This window comes from Pungitius pungitius, chromosome 19 (assembly GCF_949316345.1).
Source record: "Pungitius pungitius chromosome 19, fPunPun2.1, whole genome shotgun sequence".
NCBI classification, from domain to species: Eukaryota; Metazoa; Chordata; class Actinopteri; order Perciformes; family Gasterosteidae; genus Pungitius; species Pungitius pungitius.
This window is the reverse complement of record NC_084918.1, coordinates 12,364,431-12,385,319: the sequence shown is the minus strand read 5'-3', so window position 1 is coordinate 12,385,319 and position 20,889 is coordinate 12,364,431. Positions and strand designations below refer to the sequence as shown.

Sequence of the window (20,889 nt, the reverse complement as noted above, 5' to 3'; positions counted from 1 at the left end):
CCGCAAATACATAACCGCACTGCAATAGAGCGCAACGTGCAATAACAATCATAGCAATACTATTCGTAATGTTGTTTAGTATCGCATTCACACGTTACTCGGAGAAGGGTGGGTGTCTGCATCTCACCGTCCAGGTTCTCTCGGTCGCTGATGTGCTGGAGGTTGCAGCCCGTGTCCTCTCGGCTCAGGTCGGTCTCCGGGCGGTAGGGCTCCAGCCTGGAGTGGTTGTTCCTCCGGTGTTTGGGGCTCGACGAAACGCAGCAAGAGGTTGTATTCCCCATGGTGGGAGCCGGTACGTGGTAAGGAGGTCCAAAGCTACTCCGTACTGTATCTCCAGCCTTCTCCGGGCCGTGCGGATAACGTTAGCGCGAGAGGGGAGAGAAAGAGAGGGAGGGAAAAAAACGGGGCGGTACCGCGGATGGTCAGACCGGGTGCAAACTACAAACCCCGGTGTCTGTTCGCGTTGCACGCCCTACTCCCGAGACTACAGCCGGCTGCGCTTAGCTGGTGAGGTCCCGTCATTTAAAAAAGGCAGGTAACACGACGGAAAGTAGGTTAATCATTAGTAGCCCGACGTCCCCAGTCCAAACCTCCAGGGCAGAAATTGCTTGTATTTCACCGCCTTCAGTTTCACACTCTATTCTGCCTCCTTGTAATTTCCTCTCGAGCGTTCTGTTGTCGCCATAAACGCATTTTGATGTATTATTCCTTCATGGCGAAATGAGTGAATTTCGTTATTTTGCAAGTCGGGGGGTGGGGGGAATATTGGTCTCAACGCTGCATGGTTGACGTTGTACTCTAGGCTGCTACATCCGCTATTGTGTGGCCTTCACGTGCTCGACGAAAAGTCGGGTTCCTTTAAAACTAGTTGAGAAACGGCTTCGCACTTTGAAAAAAATGCAATCAGCAGGCATGTGTCCTTGTTGATTTTAACGCATGTAAACCGGAGAGAAAACTTGACAACAACGAAATCTGAAATAACCAAGGTAAACCATGTCGGATGTCTTGGATACATCCTTATCCTGTGGCATTATTTGTAATTGGATGTAATTCTCTGCAATCAAAGAGCAATGTGTTAATTGTGTGTACCTTGAATTTTTTACTGTGTATTCCTTCTCTTTGTGGTTGTGTATCAAATCGTGGGAGAAGCGTCGTCGGTAGACATGTATGCAAAGCGAAATTACAATATCCCATAGTACGTGAATCTACCTTTAAAAACGACAGCATCACGTTTGGGAGAAAAGGTTCCGGTTCAAGTGGGTGTTTACAATGTAATAGATGGACGTCTGTGGCAAGTTCATGAAGAATGGTCTACATTTAAGAAATATATACATACAATTATAGACTATAATAGAAAACATATTCTTTCATGCATTCAGTTGAGCTCCTTGTAGAATTTATTCCATTCTACCAATGTGTATTTTATGCAGTAAGCTATAATCAAAGTCAGAATCTCGAAAATTCTCAATATATAATAATAACAATCTAATGCACATCTAATGCACTAACTCCAAATATTCTTGAATAAATATAGAACGATTGGCACAGGATGATTATGTGACTGTAATAGTAGTTAATAATAACATAATAACTACAAAGAGGCTACCCCTGCAATTTTGTTTTGTTTTTATTCAACCTGTGACTCGACACGGTGGCTGTCTATCCCTAGGTTCATGACATGTCATGGACCAGAACATCTGGCATTTCCTACCTACCCATATTTGTGAGTTATTTGTGAGTTTTGTGAGTCAGTTAATTACAGGATCTTGACAGAAAAATCCACTGGGGCTTAACTTTGCCTGTGACAGAGTGATACTCATACCAAACGGCTCTTCAAGATACGGCGAGATTTGCAGAGGTTATCGTAAACACAGTGAGGTTCTGAGGAGCCTTGGCATGTCATGCATAACAGACAATATGGACATGTTGATATTACTTATGATGCTGGAAACCTCAGAATGTATCCGAATGCTGCACTGCAGCCTGCTGGTTTTGCAACTGCATTGCATTTAATGAGATAAAGAATATACTGAGGTGAAAGCCTGCCGCCAGGTTTTTAAGAAGATTGTTCAGAGCCTAATTTTTTTTTTTCCTGAAGTTTACCTGCGCAGTTCATCTGTTGGAAGTCAAAAGTTGACTGTGTTTTGCTAAAGACAGTAATAAGGTTTCGCATTAGGCCCAATTCCTGAGTGCATTTTAATTCTGGTGTTTCATGTAAAATATATTACTGTTATTCATAATTGTAAATGTTATATGGGTTCCTCTGTTGATTGTATCCATTAAGTCAGAGAATGCGACCACTCAGAACCGGGCCGATCTTTTCTTGCCCTTGGCACGTCCACTGGAGGTGACCAACATGGTGGCTTTTCCATAGCATGTGTCATCTATGAAATGCAACAAAAGACGTAAAAGGGGAAACCACGCTTTGCTTTGCCGGTGACAGTGGTGGCAGTCAGGTCAAGTCAGCACATCAGATTCGGAGCAGAAAAAAACTGTTGGGATTAACACAGCGCCATAATCTTAAAACCACTCATAATTCCACAAATGTTTGTATTAATTAACTAAATATACACTAATGTTAACATAACTAGTTTTTTGTTTTGTTTTTGTAAAAACCATCCACCAGTTTTCAAAACATGAAAACATTTAAAAATACAGGATGAATCTGCCCAAATAAATATTAAGGCTGTAACAGATAAAATACAAAGGAAAATGGCTTATGAAGGCGGGTTGTTCCGGTAACAGCAAAAGCCTTGGGGTCAGGTGTAGGTTGCACGTTTGGATGTCTGTTGTACTCCAGCCCTCCATGTGAGCCTGGGTTGTGTCTCCAGCAAAGTGTTGGGCCTCTCTAATCCCTGTACGAATTCCTTCTTTCTCACCTGTAATCTTTTGGAAGTAACCCCGTTCAAAGGCACGTAAGCGCCTCCACAGCTAATGACCCTTACCTGATGGTGCTGTATCGGTGACGCACTTGATAAGTCAGAGCCAAAGACATTGTCCTCATTGTATAAACACATTTTTATACTAAGTACAAGCAGTTTTTGTGCATGTGTGTCAGGAAAGCCAGATTCCTCAAGCCACCCATGGAGGCAGAATCAAAGGTTTTCCTAAACTTAGCCTCCGAAGATGTCTCTCATGGCTTTAAGCTCCCTACTCAGAATGTTATTTACACTTTCAAGGGCGATCGCGCGTTCTTCGAGGGATCTGATGTATTCCTTCTTCTTGAGTCTGCACTCCCGGGCGGCTTTCCTGGAAGTAACAACAACAGCCACAGTGAGGAAATAAAGGATTTGACACTGAGCTGGCCATAAATCAGTTTCCACCAAGGGAATGAGAAAGCTCACATTACGAAAGCTACACAAGGCGTTCTCGTGTGACAGAATGCTCAGACGATGGTGACAAGGACCACGTTTGCGTGAACCTTCTGGATAAGACGTGAGTCAAGGGCCAACCTTGGTGTCTAAAACCTTTATTTTGAAGGACATTATGTCAGCAACGAGAGTGTAATGAGGATGTTCAAAACCCCCAGAGCGGCGGTCCACTGACAATGTGTTGATCCAGCTGCAACATTACTTTAACCCCCCAATAAAAAACGTTTATTAGTGAGCTTCAGAGGTGGGATTCATTTAACTCAATAATCATATTGCCCAAAACAATGTACAGTGTTGCTAAGATAAATGGTCCCCTCTACCTGTTCCTCGTCAGGCGGGACTCCCTCTTCAGCAAGAATTTGTAGTGTTCCATGGAGCAGTGACTGCTGTCCCCCGCAAACTCTTGGGAGAAGCTGGAACCGGTGTCACGCAGCTGGTAGGCTGGCAGGTCAGCCGAGTGACCTGGGTGGCGGGTGGGGGCCCAAAAGACACGTCCGTCAACGCGGTTGGTTTCCAAGTCCGGTACGAGCGGCGGTGTGGTATTTGTTGAGGCGGTGGGTGTGCCACTGGCGTCAGTAAAACAGGCTGAAAAAGACAACGTATACCTGCTAAGACTTATGGATAAGTCGGTGGGTTAAACAACAACTGTGCCACACACTGATCATGCCATACACTAAGGTTTATTGAAGTAAATCACAAGCTGTAACATGAAGCCAGCAAATATCAGAGACGTATCAGAAACACTTCTTAAATGCTTTTATTGCTTTGGCTTGTTTATCCAAAAATGGAGAAATATGAGTTGGTATTCATGCAGTTCATAATGGGAGGGACATATTTAACTGTGTAAGCATAACCAGCTCTGTGATTTTTAAACTTGAATGACATTTTTTATCCTCCTTCTTTCCCAAGTGTTGGTTTAAGAAATATTGGCCATCATCAATTACTTCACACTTTGGTATCATTATCTGATACCTGCCAACTTTTCAAATAACCTTGGAGTGAGATTTTGTCGGGGGTGACTAAAATCACGCCACGCACATAGCCACACAAGTTGGTGGCTCATTTATCAGAGAATTGGAATTCATTTGCTGTTGAACCCATGTTGTTCCCTGCATTCTGGTGGTTTGTGGGGAGGCACAAAGCTATTGATAGGGGCAGCCTATTGGAGACGGACAATATTAGTTACATTTGAAGCAGACATAGCTGAAGGTTCACCCCCCATGACATTTTGGATTATATAGATGTGATTTCCTGTATTCTAGTGGATTTTGAGTGGTCTGCTAAACGTGCAATACCTGAACTTATTCTGATTCATCTTCAGCATTCTAGACTTGAGCTGAACATTCAACCAGAAAACTATTGTCTAAATGACTGCCTATGCACCAGATGTAAGCCTTATTCATAGACCAGTGTTTAAGATTTGACCTAGGTAGGTAGATTGATATTTGGATTAGAATGGTATTATACTAATTGTTAACTGAAACCATATCCATGTTGAATAGCTGTATTCTTAAAGAGCACTTCATGATTTATGTTCAGCCAAAAACGACACAAGATTAGTTAGGGAGGAACATTATTCTTCATTCAAAGCCTCCCACACACATATACGCATTGCCATCACCAGATTATGAAATTTTGGCTAACCAGTGTTTGTTTAAAAGCACTTAAATAAGAAATTCATGTTGTTTCAGTGCATCCCTGGCTATTTTAAGCATCTAGCTAGTAATAATGTGTTCTCCTGCTGCTTGTTGACAGCTGAGTTTACATTCACCACACTAATCATGATCACATTCACAAACGAATCATTTCTTTCAAGATTTAAAGTTTAAAAGAGTGAGAACTGAATTAGATGCTATTTGATTGTTATATACCTAGCTAGTCGGTAGTGACTTCGTCCGTTTTGGTTTTCTTTCGCGCCACTGTTATCTCTTCTTCTGTCGCTTATTTCGGTGTGCAGCGCATATGGCTCAGTGGCACTCATCAGCGCCAGAGAGTTGGCAGCTCTGTTATCTCAATGCATTTGTTTGCTACTCTAAGCTAAGCTTTGTCCATTTGATTTGTTAACTATGCGCTAGTCGCACCTGGCCTCATGTACGTAGCAACGTTACGTTTTTATTTAGGAACGTCAGTCGGCATGTTTATTATTTATTGCTGACAGACAAAGCTATAACATATGGGGCGCCGTTTGTAAAATGTTGCACGTTTTAAAATCCTGCGCAGTTTTCGTACATTTAGCGTTATCATATGAATAAAAAAAGCAGGACAATATTCACATGTCACTTTTTCAAACATTTAGAGACAAAATCATGTAAATACATGCAACAACTTTTCCAAGTACAATGTTTGGCAGTAACACAAAGTTGTTAAATAGTAAATGTAAATGTTAAATGTTATATATAAATGTTAAATCTAAATATAAATGCTAAATATAAATATAAATGTAAATGTTAAATATAAATCTAAATGTTAAATGTTATATATAAATGTTAAATCTAAATGTAAATGTTGGGGGGGGGGGAGAGAGAAGAGAGAGAGCGTGGCGAGAAAAACGGTGGTAAGCCTCTGATTGACTGACCTCGATGGCCTTTTGTTACTTGTTATTTGAGGAAATGTATTAAGCTCTTGAACTCTTTTAAACGTCTGAAAAATTCCTAACGAAAAAACCAAATTAACGGTACACTTTGCCAGACAAAATGTTGTCGTTTCAAACCACTGACTGAATCATCAGACATTCCTAAAAGAGTCTTTCCTCTCAGATCTGTCAGTGAAAGAGATGATGGCAAACGTACCTGCTTCCGTCCCATCCCCAGTTACAGCCATGCTCTATTTACTTCCAGGTCTTTCCAAGACAAACCGCCCCCTTCGGAGTCTTCTCTCCGACTGAAACGTTACCACACCGTGACGCTATGTGCGCAATTTACAATTTGATGCACTGACATCACTATGACATCATTGGCCTGTCTGATGTCAGCGGCATGGTTTCCTCCCCCCTGACATGAGTCAGAGCTGGTAGTCCTCGGGAAGGAATGTCCTCTAGGACAGTGGTTCTAAACTGGTTTGGCTCCGGGACTCACCATCATCCCTTAATGACAAGCCGCGACCCACATTCTCAATTTATTTAAAATCAAGTTCATTAGCTGAATTTTATATTTTATATTCAGGATGTTTAATTATCCTAAAAACCCAATGTCTCCCCCATATCAGAATGGTTTGAGCCAACCTGGCACACGCTGCTGAATTTTTTGTGATTTTTATTTTTTAATTCTAATTTTTATTTTCCCACGCAGAGGCCCGCGACCCATTAAAAACGGGTCCCACCAGTTGAGAATCACTGCTCTAGGAGGACGCTGCTTGTTGAACATGGGCAGTATAAATGTATGTGTAGTCACTGTCACAGAAAAAACATTAGCGCTCAACTGATTACTTTCCGACCCAAAGCTAGGGAGGAGCTGGCTCCCTCTGTAGGCTTTATGGAGGTAGATAGAGGACGTACTTTCTACGTCCTATGTTTTGATTGACCTTTTTCTCAGGCATTGGAGGAGAAAGTGAAGCAGCGATGGAGGACGTATTCGGATGCTTTGTATTAAAGGGAAAGCTAACCCCAAAAATCATAATCATAAATCTACCTTACCACTAATAAAATGAAAATATATCACACTCTGCTTGTGGAGGTCAAAGCATGTAAAAAATATTTTCTCCTGAACTGAGAAGTAAGGGTTTATATATATGAACATAAATAATGCTCAAATAGCTCCTGTGACTATTATATTCTGGTATTATAATTAGTAACACATCAATATGTAGCATACGTCAGAAGCATTTTACCATTTTAGTTGTTTTAGGTGGAGCTAATTTGACCTCCTTAACAGTAAAATTGAATTAAACTTTTTAGTCTCATAAATGTTTTTATATCTAATTACAATGTGTAAAGTAATAACCAACTATAGCTGTAAACGTAGAGCAGTAAAGGGCACAATATTTCCCACTTTCAGAGATACCATGCGGTACTTTGGTTAATGTACTTACATTTCACCACTAAAACAAGATCAAATGATATCCTCCTGGATAGAAAGCTTTATACACAGGTTTTACCAGCCGATCCTGTTGATTTTACATTTTGGGCAAGTGAATTTCCAAAACATTTAACATGGTTTCTCTCTCTCGTATGTGATTTAGTTTACCTTTTAACTTATTCATGGTTTTATCTTGTATTTTCTTTTGTATGTTACTATATGTATGTCGCTACTGTGCAACAATACGTAGTTCCTCTAATGTCACCCGACCTTTGGTTTCATATTAATATAATACCTTTTGTTGGTTATAAAATGTTTGAGCAGCATCCCAATCATAAAAAATAAATGATGAAGAGGTTACCTGGGAATGTTGTACTATTATTCATTTCCACCATTGCCATGTTGTTCAGAAGGCCTCTCGCTGCGGGCCACGTTCTTTCTGTAGTGTGTCCTCTCTGTGTCTCTCCTTGAAGAATGAATAATAAACCTTCTCTATTATGGATATCACTAGTATTTCATTTGCGTCACATTATTTGTAAGATACTGTGAGACCATTGCCTCAGTTCTGGGCAATGATGCTCATATTTCTAACGTTGGGGAGCACAGTGGGGCACTTAGAGGGAACCACGCTGCATCTGTGTTTGATGTGACACTTCAGTGATACACATGCAAGTCGTGTTTTCAGGCGTTACCTGGCAGTTGTGTTATATACCACTTTTGTAACATCTTTTCCTCGTAGTATAGAGGACCGTCACATAGCAGTGGTGGTAGCTGCGTGCTGGTCATACACAAAGACGGCAGGTTCTTTGTAGTCTCAGGCAGGAACTTGATGAGACCTTGAACAAAGCCAATTGAAAGGTTAACATGTTTTTTTAAAAGGCTAAGAAATCACATATCAGGCTATTTCATTTCACAACCTGTAATAACGGCAAAATCAACCCTTTCCTTGAAGTGTGTGATAGCTGTTTTAATGTGGTAGTTTATTAGTGTGTAAGATTTCAAGAATCAGGAATCAGAAAAAGGCCAAAGTAGGTTAGACATATAAGGAATTTGATATTGCGGGTTGTGCGCATTGGACAATAAGACAATGGACAGCAAGACAAATAACAGAAAATATGATATGTTCAATTTAAAATGTACACATACACAAGACGTGAAAGGACAAATATAAACCCTTACCCTGTCCTTGGCTGGGCTCCACATCAGGCATTTCAGGCAAAGAGTCCTCTTCGTTCTTCACTTGGATCATTCTGACTGGCGTTGACAGGTGCTGCTGATCACTATTATATTTATACTATATGATTAGAGACGATCATGGTTAGGGTTTTCATGTGTAAGCATGTGTACACGATGCTTGGTACAGTCAGAAACAATGATTGCATTACCCCATGGTACTTCCAAGAAGTTTAATATGTTTTATGTCCTTTTTGTCGTTAATGCACTGATCCTTTCAAATAAAATCAAGCACTCAGGCGTGATGAGTCAACCAGTTCCCACCACAATTGGGAGAAATAGGTGGTTAGTTTGCAATTTCCCACCAGTGCTGCCCAACAGTAAAGTATTAGGTTAGGTTAGGTTATGCCATACCCGATCGTATAATTTCCATCTGTGCATTTTTGGTGGGCACACAGACAAGAGTCACTTTTGGGCAAAGTGGACGTCTCTCTCTGCTGGTTAACGTTAGTTCAATTAACGTTACGTTTAAATAAAGGAAGGTATTCTCTCTCCTTCATTTGTAAGGTTGAGTTGAAATTTGAAAAAAGTCCACACCTACCAATAATTTGCCCTCCGATCAAACATATTGTTTACATATTGCATTTTGATAATGAAAATAAATGCACATCAACGGATAATTTGGGTCGAGCTAAAGTTGTCTAACGGAAATTTTAGCCAGTGTGTAAAAGCAGAGAATTACTTTAATTCCTCGTATTGACTAACTAGCTAAGTTAAGTTATCTAGTGCAAAATAACATGCTAATTTAATCATTTCTACCGGCATACTCACGTCACGGTGTCCTGTGGGTGTGTGTGACCTGGTGAGCTTGATCTGGAGTAAACGAAGTTTCCGTTAATAATAAACTGATTTTTTGTTTGTTTACAAATTTGTGTTTTATGTTTTTCTTCAAAATCCTGCTAACCACACAGAGCGTTAGTCAGAAATTAGTTTTAAGTAACGTTAAGTAATGTGATACAATAATATGAGGATACTTTTAATATGTGTTTTTTTATGATGTTAACCACACACTGCAGTATTTGCGAACGATTGCAATTTTTGTTGACATTTCTCTCGCATAACTGTCGTTTGTGTCAAACGATGGTATGTATGTAAAATGATCAATAGGAGTAGAAAACTTGAATGGATGCTGTGGTCGGATAGATGTAGTGAAGTGCAGCTAACCATCATTTACACCGAGGAAAACATGTTTACTCTCCCTCATTAGTACAGGGAAACAATACAGTAACGTTATATTAGATTGGAACCCACACAATCTCCTAAAAGGTTTCCGTAGTTTTAGGCGATACCATCAGCGCACAATGCATACATGGGTGTCCTTATGTCTTGTATCCGTGTGCAGTTGAGACATTTAGGATTTTAAAGAACGTATTCTATGTTCATGCATGCTCGAGAGAAAACGTCAGGCACTTTGCTATGATAAAGACCGACAAAGCGTGACAACCAATTTACACTTGTTCATAATCCACCCCCATCTAATACAATGGTACAGTCCCAGAGGTAGGAAAGACCTGTAAGTGAGACAAATCAAGCCTGTGACAGCGGAGAAACTTGAGTTTTATATCAAATAAATACCAAACAGAGGTACGTACTATTCAAAAGTCCATACTTGACCTCAGCAACCTGTTTTGTTTAACAACAGTACCATGTTTTGCCGAGCTGTCAGTGGGGAAATGCAAAGAAGATGACCATTTGCTAACGATAGCTGGGCTATCGTTAGCTTCCTGCTAGCTGGCGAACAGCGAGCTGCGAGCCGATGCCTCGAAAACTGCTGGGACTTGAGCAGGAAGAAGTAGCATGCTAGCTAGAAGCTAGCTAGCCTTTTAGCTAGCCATCCTATTTTGGGATTGGCATTCCGCTAGCTAGTAACCTTAATTTAGCTGCCTTTATCATGACTGTTAAAAAGCTGCGTATTAAGTATAGTTGACTCTTGGTTTTGAATAACAGATATCGGCATATGTGAATCAGATAGTAAAAAAGAAACTGCTTGAGGAGGCTGCAGTGTATTCACTGACGTGAAATCAACTGGTATGAATGACGAGAAACAACACAGGGCCTAGCTTATCTTTCTTGCAGGTAATCTGTGATTATTCTGACACAGTTAAAGAGGTCTTCATATTTTTTATATTCAACAGTGTCCTGGTAAGGAGCACAGGTAACATTACAGTTATTGATATTTCCTGCTTATCCCAATGTGTACCCTGTTGATGAACGTTAGCATTGCCTCCACGAACTTGAGTACAAGGTGTATCTCAACTGTTGCTACTTTAGTAATGCGATCAGCTTTTTTCTCCTTTATCCTGACGTCTATTTAATGTAGCTTCCCTTGATTAATGGCGTTTTTATTTACAAATCCTTAAGTCAAGCATGTTATTTTAAAGAAACAAGCACATCTTTGCCTAATATTGTTATTACTATTTAAAGTGCAGCGAGCTTTTTTAAAATGCACTTTTATTTAATTCTAGTTCACAAATAAAATGTAATCCATTTACTAAACAAACGGTCCATATTGCTGGTGAATGGTTTCATGTTAACATCCTTATTTCGGAACTGAATTAAAAAGTTCCTGGTTTTTATAATTACTTTACTCACTTCTGTATTGCTGTTTTTCCATCAGGCTGAAAGAGAAACTGTACAATGTCCTTAAAGCCTCGGGTGGTGGACTTTGACGAGACATGGAACAAGCTACTGACGACAATCAAGGCTGTTGTGATGCTCGACTATGTGGAGAGAGCCACGTGGAATGATCGCTTCTCGTATCCTATGCCAACTTGCAGCATATTGAAATTGAATCTGCAACACAAGAGTTTTGGGGAATTCCGACAGTCCGACAGCTACTGGGTGCAGTAATGCAAGTGGGAGCTCTTACACTGTGCTATGTATTCGACTTTAAACAGCAAATATGGCTAATTAAGAAAAGCAGATATGTTAGAGTTATTGACATGTTTAGTGTCACTGGGATGTTTCACAGCATAAGTATCCAGTATTCCCTACTACATATTTATGAACTGTATGTTAACATAATGTTACCACATTTGTTCTCATATTTATCCTAAATTCCGACACCAGTGACATTTATGCCTTGTGCGTTGCGTACCCAGAGCCTTTGGGGGAGAGGTTATACACAGAGACCAAGGTGTTTCTTGAGAATCATGTTCGCCAGTTGTACAAGGTAAGCAGTCAGGAAAGCTCTCCTAGGGCTGGCAAAGAAAGCATTTTATGTCTGCATTATTCTTCTGTCAATAACCCATATTATGCTTGTGTCTGTTTTTTAGAAAGTCCTAGAATCCGAGGAGAAAGTTTTAGTGATGTACCACAGATACTGGGACGAGTACAGCAGAGGAGCTGACTACATGGACTGCTTGTACAGGTAATGTTGCCTTAACCTTGCTTTAATTCACAATGGTGTTAAAATGATTGCCTTGTTTGTTTTGTTGTTTATTTTGGCCCATTTGTCAAGTACAAATGAAGGATATGTCCTGTTGGCTCTTGTCTTTGTGCTGCGTTGAAGCAGAAGTTGTGAGCCAAAGCTGGTGTCTGTCTTTTTCACCCTCTTTTCTTTTAAGTTGGCTCCGTGTGGCGAGATCCTTAGATGCAGGATGATCTCATTCAATCACAAGCTCACCTAAAGTTATCAATACAATTATACAATTACCTTGAAAGCCCAGTGCATTTTCCGTTCCCTGATCTATTTAAATTCAATACTCCCTTGGGAAGTGTTCAGATCTATTTTTAAGTTACCAGATGGTCTGTGCATATATATGCCTTTTTGTAATTTATAATGTCACCAAGAGTGAGAGAGGGAGAGGGAGAGATAGAAGGCGGCTCTTGGCTTTAGTGGTGACATAGTTTTGTTCAGTTCTTAATTTAGAATAGGCCAGCCTATTATCTCCATCTGATGTCTGAATGAACGTGTTTTTGTTTGCATTTTGTCAAAGAAGGGTGGGCTTATGCGGCTACTCCCTAGGGTTATTTAACCCTTAATTCTGGTGTTTGATGCTCGTTAAATATTGATGGTTTGACAGAAAAAGTGGTATTGCTATCCTGCTGATAGCGAATTAGTGAGCAGCTAATGTTGTGTCGCCAACTTTTGTTCCTCGGTGGGGATGACGAGACACAACACATTTAATATTGGTCAAAAGGACAAAATGAGCCACCGGAAGGACTGTCGCATCCACACTGTTTGGCCGAGCAAAGGTGTGCCTCAGTGATCAAACTTGCTGCAGCACAGAAACACGTTTAAACAAAGCCCATGATGCAATGCTTTTGTTCAAATTTACCCTCACACCTTGAGGCAGTGGAAGATCCTTGCTGTTGTAAGCCAACGATCGGAGAAAGCCGCTATTTAGTAAGGCATTTGTCAGGATTAACGAAACGGACAAACAACGGATCACATAAGTGCACAATCCAAAGGGTTTTAATGTAAGCGCAATGCAAGCACACATGGAAATGGACTAAAAAGCCACAGAGCTAAACGCTGCAGGGAGAGTTTAAGGCCAATTGGCAGCATTTGGGCGGTGCGACCATGGGGCCATTTGAAGTGAAGTGGGTACAAGAGGCATGATGAAAAGAGTCAAGGGGCTCAACCGGTGTGTACGAGAACCCTCAAGCTCCTAAGAAACTGTTTTCATCCCAACTGATAAGGGGGCATGGCAGCAGGGAAACACGGACACTGAGCCCTCGGGCGGATGCGTGAGGACTTTAAACGGCGTAAATTTCCAACACTAGAATGAGAAATTGCTGACTTATTGTTAGTGAGTTCTTTTGGTTATCGACTGAAAAGCTCAGAGCTTGAATGTGCGACAGAACCGGCTGCGCTGCTGTCCTGCTCTCCTGGACAACGGCCAAAATGCGGACACAGTTCTCCGGGAGGTGAGCTGGCGCTGCCTCGACACATTTTGTAAAGCCCCAGGGGGGCGAGTGGCAGGCTGGAAGGCTACACAAACACAAATCTCAGGAAACTTCCTGTGGTCCAAGTGTATCGCCATGCAATCCCGGACCAATTCAATTCATTTTATCTTGTATAGCCCAAAATCGCAAATTTGCTTCAGAGGGCTTTACAGTCTGTACACATGCGACATCCTCTGTCCCAAAACCCTCATATCGGCACAGGAGGATTTTGGGACAGAGGATGACCAGCGGCGCCTCATTTGAGGGCGAGCATTTGAGACTTTTAATGTTGTCTGGACTCTGAGCTCCAGATTGGACCTTTCCTTTGATAACAAAACACAGTCTGGACCAACCTTTGTTTGCCTCCAAAGCTGGAGGCCCCAGTATCGCTGTTGTGCTGAACAACCGTGTTGAGTGCAGAGGGAGAGAGGAGCAGAACATGCGAGTTGACCAGCAGGCAGGAAGCCCTGCTGGTCTGAACAGCATGGTCGTAGGCGGCTATGAGGTCACCTGATCAGGAGGGGATTTGATGAGACATTCCTGAAAAAGTGGATCACGGCTTTACAATTATAAACAATAACACAATGAGGAGATTTATGCATGATAAGAAGTTAAAGTTAAAAACACAAGATATTTGGGCGTGCAGAATGTTTTGAAAGTGAGCAGGAATCTTACTGAAACACATGAGCTATTACAGTCTACAGGTTTTATTAATATATTGAAAGGAATTCCTGCTTCATTAACATTAATAGATGCCAAATGCTCATTTAACAAAATTCATGAGGGATGAGTGAATCATATTTAGTACAAGAGAGAACTACAGAGTACTACAGGAGAATTTTTGAAAGCAATCCAGAATTTCTGGGGGCCTACTGTATTGTATTCCTTCATATTTTTACATTTAGAATTGAATGAATGCATTTCCACTGTGAATTGATGCAAGAAACAAGGTGTCTTTACACTTAAAAAGATCTTTGAGGATGCCCACACAACCCTGCTTAGTGTCTGTACTCAACGGTAGGCCGGAACATCGTTCGAGGTGACCCACATGAGCCCGCATGGTGAAAGCCATCGAGATCAGCGTGTCACTCAGTGTGCAAGCTGTCCCGCTGCTGAGTCACTCCTTGCTACCTTTTGAAATGTATTGAAACAGAGCAGAGATGTGTTGAAATACTTTACTTCATTGGATGCATTTCGACATGAGAGGGTGTGTGTTGAATGAACAAGTGACATCAGTCTAAAAGTCACTGTCCTCGCGCTGATGCGCCGGAAACACAGCCTTCTGTCAAAGCAGCATTAAATATGTTCTAGTAGCTGCCTTAACGGCGTTCATTAGCCAACAACATTCCTTTGGTGCACTGTGTGGATTATCTTTTTTTTTTTGTCGGAAGCTGGTGCCTATAGAGGGACATTGCTGTGTATCCAAAACTGATAAAGTGGGATTCTTCTGTAAGCATAATCTGGTTAAATCATTACAGTGTTTCCCCTAGTTTTACAACTCCAGGGGGCGGGAGTAGTAATAGGGCAAAGGTTCGGTCGAGGTGATAATTCAGTTATTTTCACTATGATCTTTATAAGTGAAAGGAGTTCCAACGTGTGTGTGTGTGTGTGTGTGTGTGTGTGTGTGTGTGACCTTCATTGCCCATTAAGCCCGGCGCTCACTTTGCTTTGATTGGCTAACTTGACACTGGACAGGCACAGAGTGACTGGGTGACCATGAGGGTAACCTAAGAATGACCGCCTCACGTAGCCTCCATGAACTCAACTTGCGACTGGACACTACCGGCAGAGATTGTAGTGGAAGCCTTCCTTGACACATGCACACTCCTCTGCACGTTTTAGATATTAGATGACCTCCTCAATCTCCGCTGGATGCAGTTGAAATGTTAACATCTTGACCTCCTGCCCCCCCCCCAACCTCTGTTCAGGTATCTCAACACTCAGTTCATCAAAAAGAACAAACTAACAGAAGCAGATCTCCAGTATGGCTACGGGGGGGTGGACATGAACGAGCCGCTCATGGAGATTGGAGAGGTATTTGCTTGTTTTCTTTGCACAAAAAAAATAATATATTCCTGCATATCAACACTTGTTAAATATAAAAAGGGGGGCGTATGTATTGTCTCTCGATGATCTGTTTGCACTGTTGTCACGTGCCCTCCTGTCATTGGTCTCTGCAGCTGGCCCTCGACATGTGGAGGAAGCTAATGATCGAGCCCCTTCAGGATGTCCTGATCCGGATGTTGCTGAATGAAATCAAAAAGTATGTGAATCTCACACCACCAGATGAATATGTTTGGTTCTCTCTGATCCAGATAGAATGAGTGAATTTACTCCTGCTAGTCACAAATGTCAGACCTAATGGCAGCTTCCTCATGCCTCACAGTGATCGTTGTGGCGAGAACCCTAACCAGAAGGTCATCCACGGGGTCATCAACTCCTTTGTTCATGTTGAACAGTACAAGAAGAAGTTTCCACTCAAGGTGAGACCCCAAATTACTCCCCAGAGGATTCAAATTGTTTGCATTGGGTTTTCATAGAGGTCTGTGTATATACATTACATTTCATATATTGCATTAACCTAAATCAAGGCCCTCTTCCTTTGTTGCAGTTTTATCAGGAAATCTTCGAAGGGCCATTTTTGACAAGAACAGGAGAGTATTACAAACAGGAAGCCTCTAATCTTCTGCAAGAGTCCAACTGCTCACAGTACATGGAAAAGGTAGGATACATGTCCTTTAGGCTCTGTGTAGAAGACCTCAGCAATATAGCTCTCTGGATTGTGTGTGAGTGTGTGTGTGTCACAGCATCCATCATGTGACTACATTCAACCTGGAGGCCATGAGAACTGGCAGGTTGTGTCAGTCCGTTGACATAATGGTTTTAATCTGAGTATTAGCTCTACCATGGGCACAGACCCTGGGCGACTTTAACTGCCATGACCTCTCTCGCTGTCGTTCATTTATTCTGCCAATAATCAGCTTTCTCTGTGAAAGAAGATAATTATCAAAGCGTTTTCCAGGCATTAGGGCATGGGATACAACTGTGAAAGCGCAGCAACAGACAGTGTAGTACAATCTCCTCCCGTCTGGAGGAAGAAGCTGCGAAGCATTACAATGTTGATTTAGAATTGTGTGGTGCTTTGAACTGTTTGAAACTATCAAAATTTTGCGTTGTAAGGATGTTTTTGTAATTGTATCATTGGCTTTGTGAAAAAGCTGCAGATCCATTGTGGTTGCTGATTCGTCATGTGACCGACTGACTCCTTTCCACCTCTCTCTCTCCCTCCAGGTGTTAGGGCGGTTGAAAGATGAAGAGATGAGATGTCGGAAGTACCTGCACCCCAGCTCCTATTCCAAAGTCATCCACGAATGCCAGCAGAGGATGGTGGCAGATCATTTGCAGTTTCTGCACGGGGAGTGCCAGAGCATTATTCGGCAGGAGAAGAGAGAGGGTCAGTGCTTCCTCTGCTTCCTCTGTTTTTTTTGGTTGCACAATGCAATTATGTCTGTGCACCTGGTGAGTTGTGGTGTTTTGGGGACCTAACTGTGTTTTGTCCAGACATGGCCAACATGTACACCCTGCTGCGGTCCGTGTCCAGCGGGCTGCCCCACATGATCCAGGAGCTGCAGATCCACATCCACAACGAGGGCATCCGAGGCACCAGTAACCTCTCTCAGGAAAACGTCAGTACCACAGCACTGTGTCTGTGTGATTTTTTAGCTGCAGATACTTCTACTTTTACATTCTAACTTGATCTCGCTCTCCTGGCTTCTCTAGATGCCAACCCTGTTTGTGGAGTCGGTGCTGGAGGTTCACAGTAAATTTGTTCAGCTCATAAACACGGTTCTAAACGGAGATCAGCACTTCATGAGTGCACTCGATAAGGTAACAGATCCCCATGGTCCTGCTGCCATAATGAATAACACACTCATAGAAGTTACTACATTGACTAGCGTACTTTCTGTAACAGTTTTGTTCTCCTAGCGTACTTTCTGTAACAGTTGTGCATATGTTAAATCTTATCTTTGTCCATGTGATATTTTTTTCTCTGTCAGACTGAATATGACGTTTATTTCTCCTAGGCGTTGACATCCGTGGTGAACTTCAGGGAGCCCAAGTCCATCTGTAAAGCCCCTGAACTTGTAAGTGTACACGCTCGCGTTCAAACACGAATGTAAACACACAGCGTTACACACAGTTCCCTGACCGGGTCGTGTCCCTCCTGGTGTGTCCGTGCAGCTGGCGAAATACTGCGACAATCTGCTGAAAAAGTCTGCAAAGGGAATGACGGAGAACGAGGTGGAAGACAAGCTGACAAGCTTCATCACCGTGTTCAAGTACATAGATGACAAGGACATCTTTCAAAAGGTGACCAGTGCTCCTCTAATAACGTATGGTGGCTGGGAGGGTGGTTTGGTCCAGTTTTGTTGTATCCTCATAGTCTCCAAAAGGAGACATTCTGTTTTTCAAGTCTCCCTTTTCTCACTCACAGTTTTATGCCCGGATGCTAGCAAAGCGGTTAATACACGGTTTATCATTGTCGATGGACTCAGAAGAAGCCATGATCAACAAACTAAAGGTACACGCAGCACTGAGTGCTACTAACCAAGCAGCTTTTCTGTCAAATCATTCTCCGTCCTCCTGATTGTTTTTCTTCTTTTACAGCAAGCATGTGGCTATGAGTTCACAAGCAAACTGCACAGAATGTACACAGACATGAGCGTAAGCGCCGACCTCAACAACAAATTCAACAATTTTATCAAGACACAGGAGACTGTGGTGGACCTGGGCATCAGCTTCCAGATCTACGTATTACAGGTGAGGAGAACTCCTCCCAGAAAACCAATCTGAGAGTTTTGTGAGCACTGAAGTGGTCTCATTCGCCGTTTTCAGTACAAATGTGTAACGTGTGTTACAATGTGTTTGCCATGTGGTTGCAGGCTGGGGCCTGGCCCCTCACACACGTCCCCTCCTCCACGTTTGCCATCCCCCAAGAGCTAGAGAAGAGTGTGCAGATGGTGAGTTTGAGCTCGGGGTGCACAGCTGAAATGTCCTACTGAGCAAAATAAAATAAAATTCCTTTTTCTTTACAGTTTGAGTTATTCTATAATCAGCACTTCAGTGGGAGGAAGTTGACTTGGTTGCACTATCTCTGTACAGGTAAAAGAGACATGCACCATTTAAAGCAGCATTATCACACTTAGACTGTTTAAATAATGGAAAGGAAACAACATAATCATTAACGGTTATATGTACCATTCTTCCGCGTCTGTTCGTCTCTCACAGGGGAGGTGAAGATGAACTACCTGTCCAAGCCCTACGTTGCCATGGTGACCACCTACCAGATGGCTGTGCTGCTGGCCTTCAACAACAGCCTGACGGTGACCTACAAGGAGCTGCAGGACGGCACGCAGATGAACGAGAAGGAACTTCAGAAGACCATCAGGTCCCTGCTGGATGTCAAGATGCTCAACCACGACTCAGAGAAGGTCCGTGCTCTCATGTGCAGTTTGAAACTCTGAAATGAATCGTCATCGATGCTGGGGGATTGATTGCGAAGATTCGGTTTAACTCCACCAGATGCTTTGTCCACGTGGAAGGAGTTGATGTTCATTTGAATGCTCTGCTCACAGGAGGAGATCGAAACCGAGTCCACGTTTTCATTAAATATGAGTTTCACCAGTAAAAGGACGAAGTTCAAGATCACCACGTCGATGCAGAAAGACACGCCACAGGTTAGAGAAACAGTTAATCGTCCTTCTAAATGCTGTCTCGAGCTTTGCTGTGGCCGTTGTTGAGCAGCTGTGTTGATGCCTAAATGCCCCGTGTCACACATCTGTCTGATCCTTAGGAGATAGAGCAGACGAGGAGCGCCGTAGACGAGGACCGCAAAATGTATTTACAAGCTGCTATAGTGAGAATCATGAAGGCCCGCAAGGTGCTTCGACACAACGGCCTCATCCAGGAGGTGAGTGGCAGTCTTCTGTCTTTTTTTGGAATTAGACGTCAATCACATATCAAATGACATATCTTTGAGTAACATGCACACAACAAACCAGGCAGTTATGTATTCTTTAGTTGTTGTGTCTTTTATCCCAAAATGGAAATACGTTTTCCATTGCTGCACATACATTAAAACACACTATCTGCAAGATAAACACACACATTTTCTATACATACATTTACATGCATCACCCCATGTATCATATATACAAAACAGTACATAAACAACTGCTTACATATGGGCACAATACTTCTTCTAATTATTTAGTTTTGTAATTGTCTGTGTGCAGGTCATCAATCAGTCCAAAGCCAGGTTCAACCCAAGTATCAGCATGATCAAGAAGTGCATTGAGGTGCTCATCGACAAGCAGTACATCGAGCGGAGCCAGACCTCGGCAGACGAGTACAGCTATGTGGCGTAGGCAGAAGAGCCAAGCCAGGGAGCCCCCCCTCCCCACAAACACTCGCCTGTGTGACTGACCGGCGTATGCAGTTTTAAAACTCGGAAAAAAATCAATAACAAACCAGACTCATTCATCCATTTCGGTTTTTGACTGTCGCTGTCTGCTGTGATTCTATGCGGTGACCAAAGGCAGGACTTGTGCCTCCATCTTTTGAAGAACAAAAAAAAAGGTCATCACGTCACACCACACAAGACCCTCCTTCCGGGCCCCAACCACCTTCTGATTTTTACGCTGTTTACAACATCACCAGTGCCACGCACCCTGTGCGTCAAAACGACAAAAAGAAAATGCCTATCGCTGTTCCAGAGGGAGCTGATAAACATCTGAGTGGACCGGAAAAATAAAGAAAAATAAAGCAAAGAAGAAACCTGGGGAAAGAGTGAGTTGTGACACCAATGACATCATTGGTGGCTACACATTAAAAAAACAACCATGCTTTCTTTTCTCACGTTTGCAGTTGTTGTGTGTTTTATTTTTTTCTTTCTTTGTTAAATGTACTGAAGTTAGGAAAAATATTGTAATAAAACTGGTATACTGACTATTGTATCTACTTTCAAATGTAAAAAAAAACATGAGGTGACAAACATGATCCTGCTGCTTGTCAAATAAATAAATAAAATACAATGAAAGGTTTTATGTAAACATTTGTTTGGTGTGTTCATATGTGAGTCCTTTCCTGCTGTTTTGTTGGTGTTGGTCCCAGCTGGGTGCAATAACAGTAGTATACAGAGATCAGGTCATCATGAAATTGACTTCACCTCAGCCACGCAGCGAGAAAACCCAGAGGCTCCGATCTGTTCGGTGGAAACAGAACCAGAACAAAGAAGCACAGTAATTTTACTCCAACAAAGGCTTTGCTATGCTTTGGCAGCGAGACAACTGGACACTGGGAGCCCATTCATTTCATAATGA

The 20,889-nt window shown here is 42.1% G+C and overlaps 3 protein-coding genes across 8 annotated transcripts in view; 1 reads left to right on the top strand and 2 right to left on the bottom strand.

The window, feature by feature from the left end:
• Positions 1-771, bottom strand: part of ccny (cyclin Y) — a 28,046-nt gene extending 27,275 nt beyond the window's left edge. For 4 of the 5 annotated variants that reach the window (XM_037456015.2, XM_037456019.2, XM_037456018.2 and 1 more), the window contains exon 1: positions 128-770. In XM_037456015.2, the coding sequence (XP_037311912.2) occupies positions 128-281 (154 nt within the window). In that variant the 5' untranslated portion in view covers positions 282-770. Of the gene's footprint in view, positions 1-127 lie in introns of all 5 variants that reach the window. The other variant, XM_037456017.2, reaches the window with a different exon arrangement.
• Positions 772-2,621: 1,850 nt separating this feature from the next.
• Positions 2,622-9,445, bottom strand: LOC119198635 (cAMP-responsive element modulator-like). Of its 2 annotated transcripts, XM_037456031.2 has the most exons (6): positions 9,389-9,445; positions 8,564-8,678; positions 8,077-8,220; positions 7,746-7,850; positions 3,692-3,956; positions 2,622-3,249 (listed from the first exon to the last, which is right to left on the bottom strand). In XM_037456031.2, exons 2-6 carry the CDS (start codon positions 8,631-8,633, stop codon positions 3,114-3,116), a joined length of 720 nt encoding a protein of 239 aa, XP_037311928.2. In that variant the 5' UTR covers positions 8,634-8,678; positions 9,389-9,445; the 3' UTR covers positions 2,622-3,113. The 2 variants fall into 2 exon arrangements, with proteins under 2 accessions (XP_037311928.2, XP_037311929.2); XM_037456032.2 differs by lacking the exon at positions 9,389-9,445 and having other exon boundaries at positions 8,564-8,701.
• A 617-nt stretch (positions 9,446-10,062) lies between these two features.
• On the top strand, positions 10,063-20,619 carry cul2 (cullin 2). The gene is made up of 21 exons (XM_037455981.2): positions 10,063-10,201; positions 11,235-11,373; positions 11,687-11,789; positions 11,893-11,987; positions 15,436-15,541; positions 15,688-15,770; positions 15,894-15,990; positions 16,119-16,229; positions 16,799-16,961; positions 17,069-17,193; positions 17,288-17,395; positions 17,593-17,652; positions 17,750-17,878; positions 18,003-18,089; positions 18,176-18,328; positions 18,451-18,528; positions 18,604-18,670; positions 18,797-18,999; positions 19,144-19,245; positions 19,362-19,478; positions 19,804-20,619. The coding sequence occupies exons 2-21, from the start codon at positions 11,255-11,257 to the stop codon at positions 19,933-19,935; spliced, it is 2,238 nt and encodes a 745-aa protein (XP_037311878.1). The 5' UTR covers positions 10,063-10,201; positions 11,235-11,254; the 3' UTR covers positions 19,936-20,619.
• Positions 20,620-20,889: the final 270 nt, after the last annotated feature.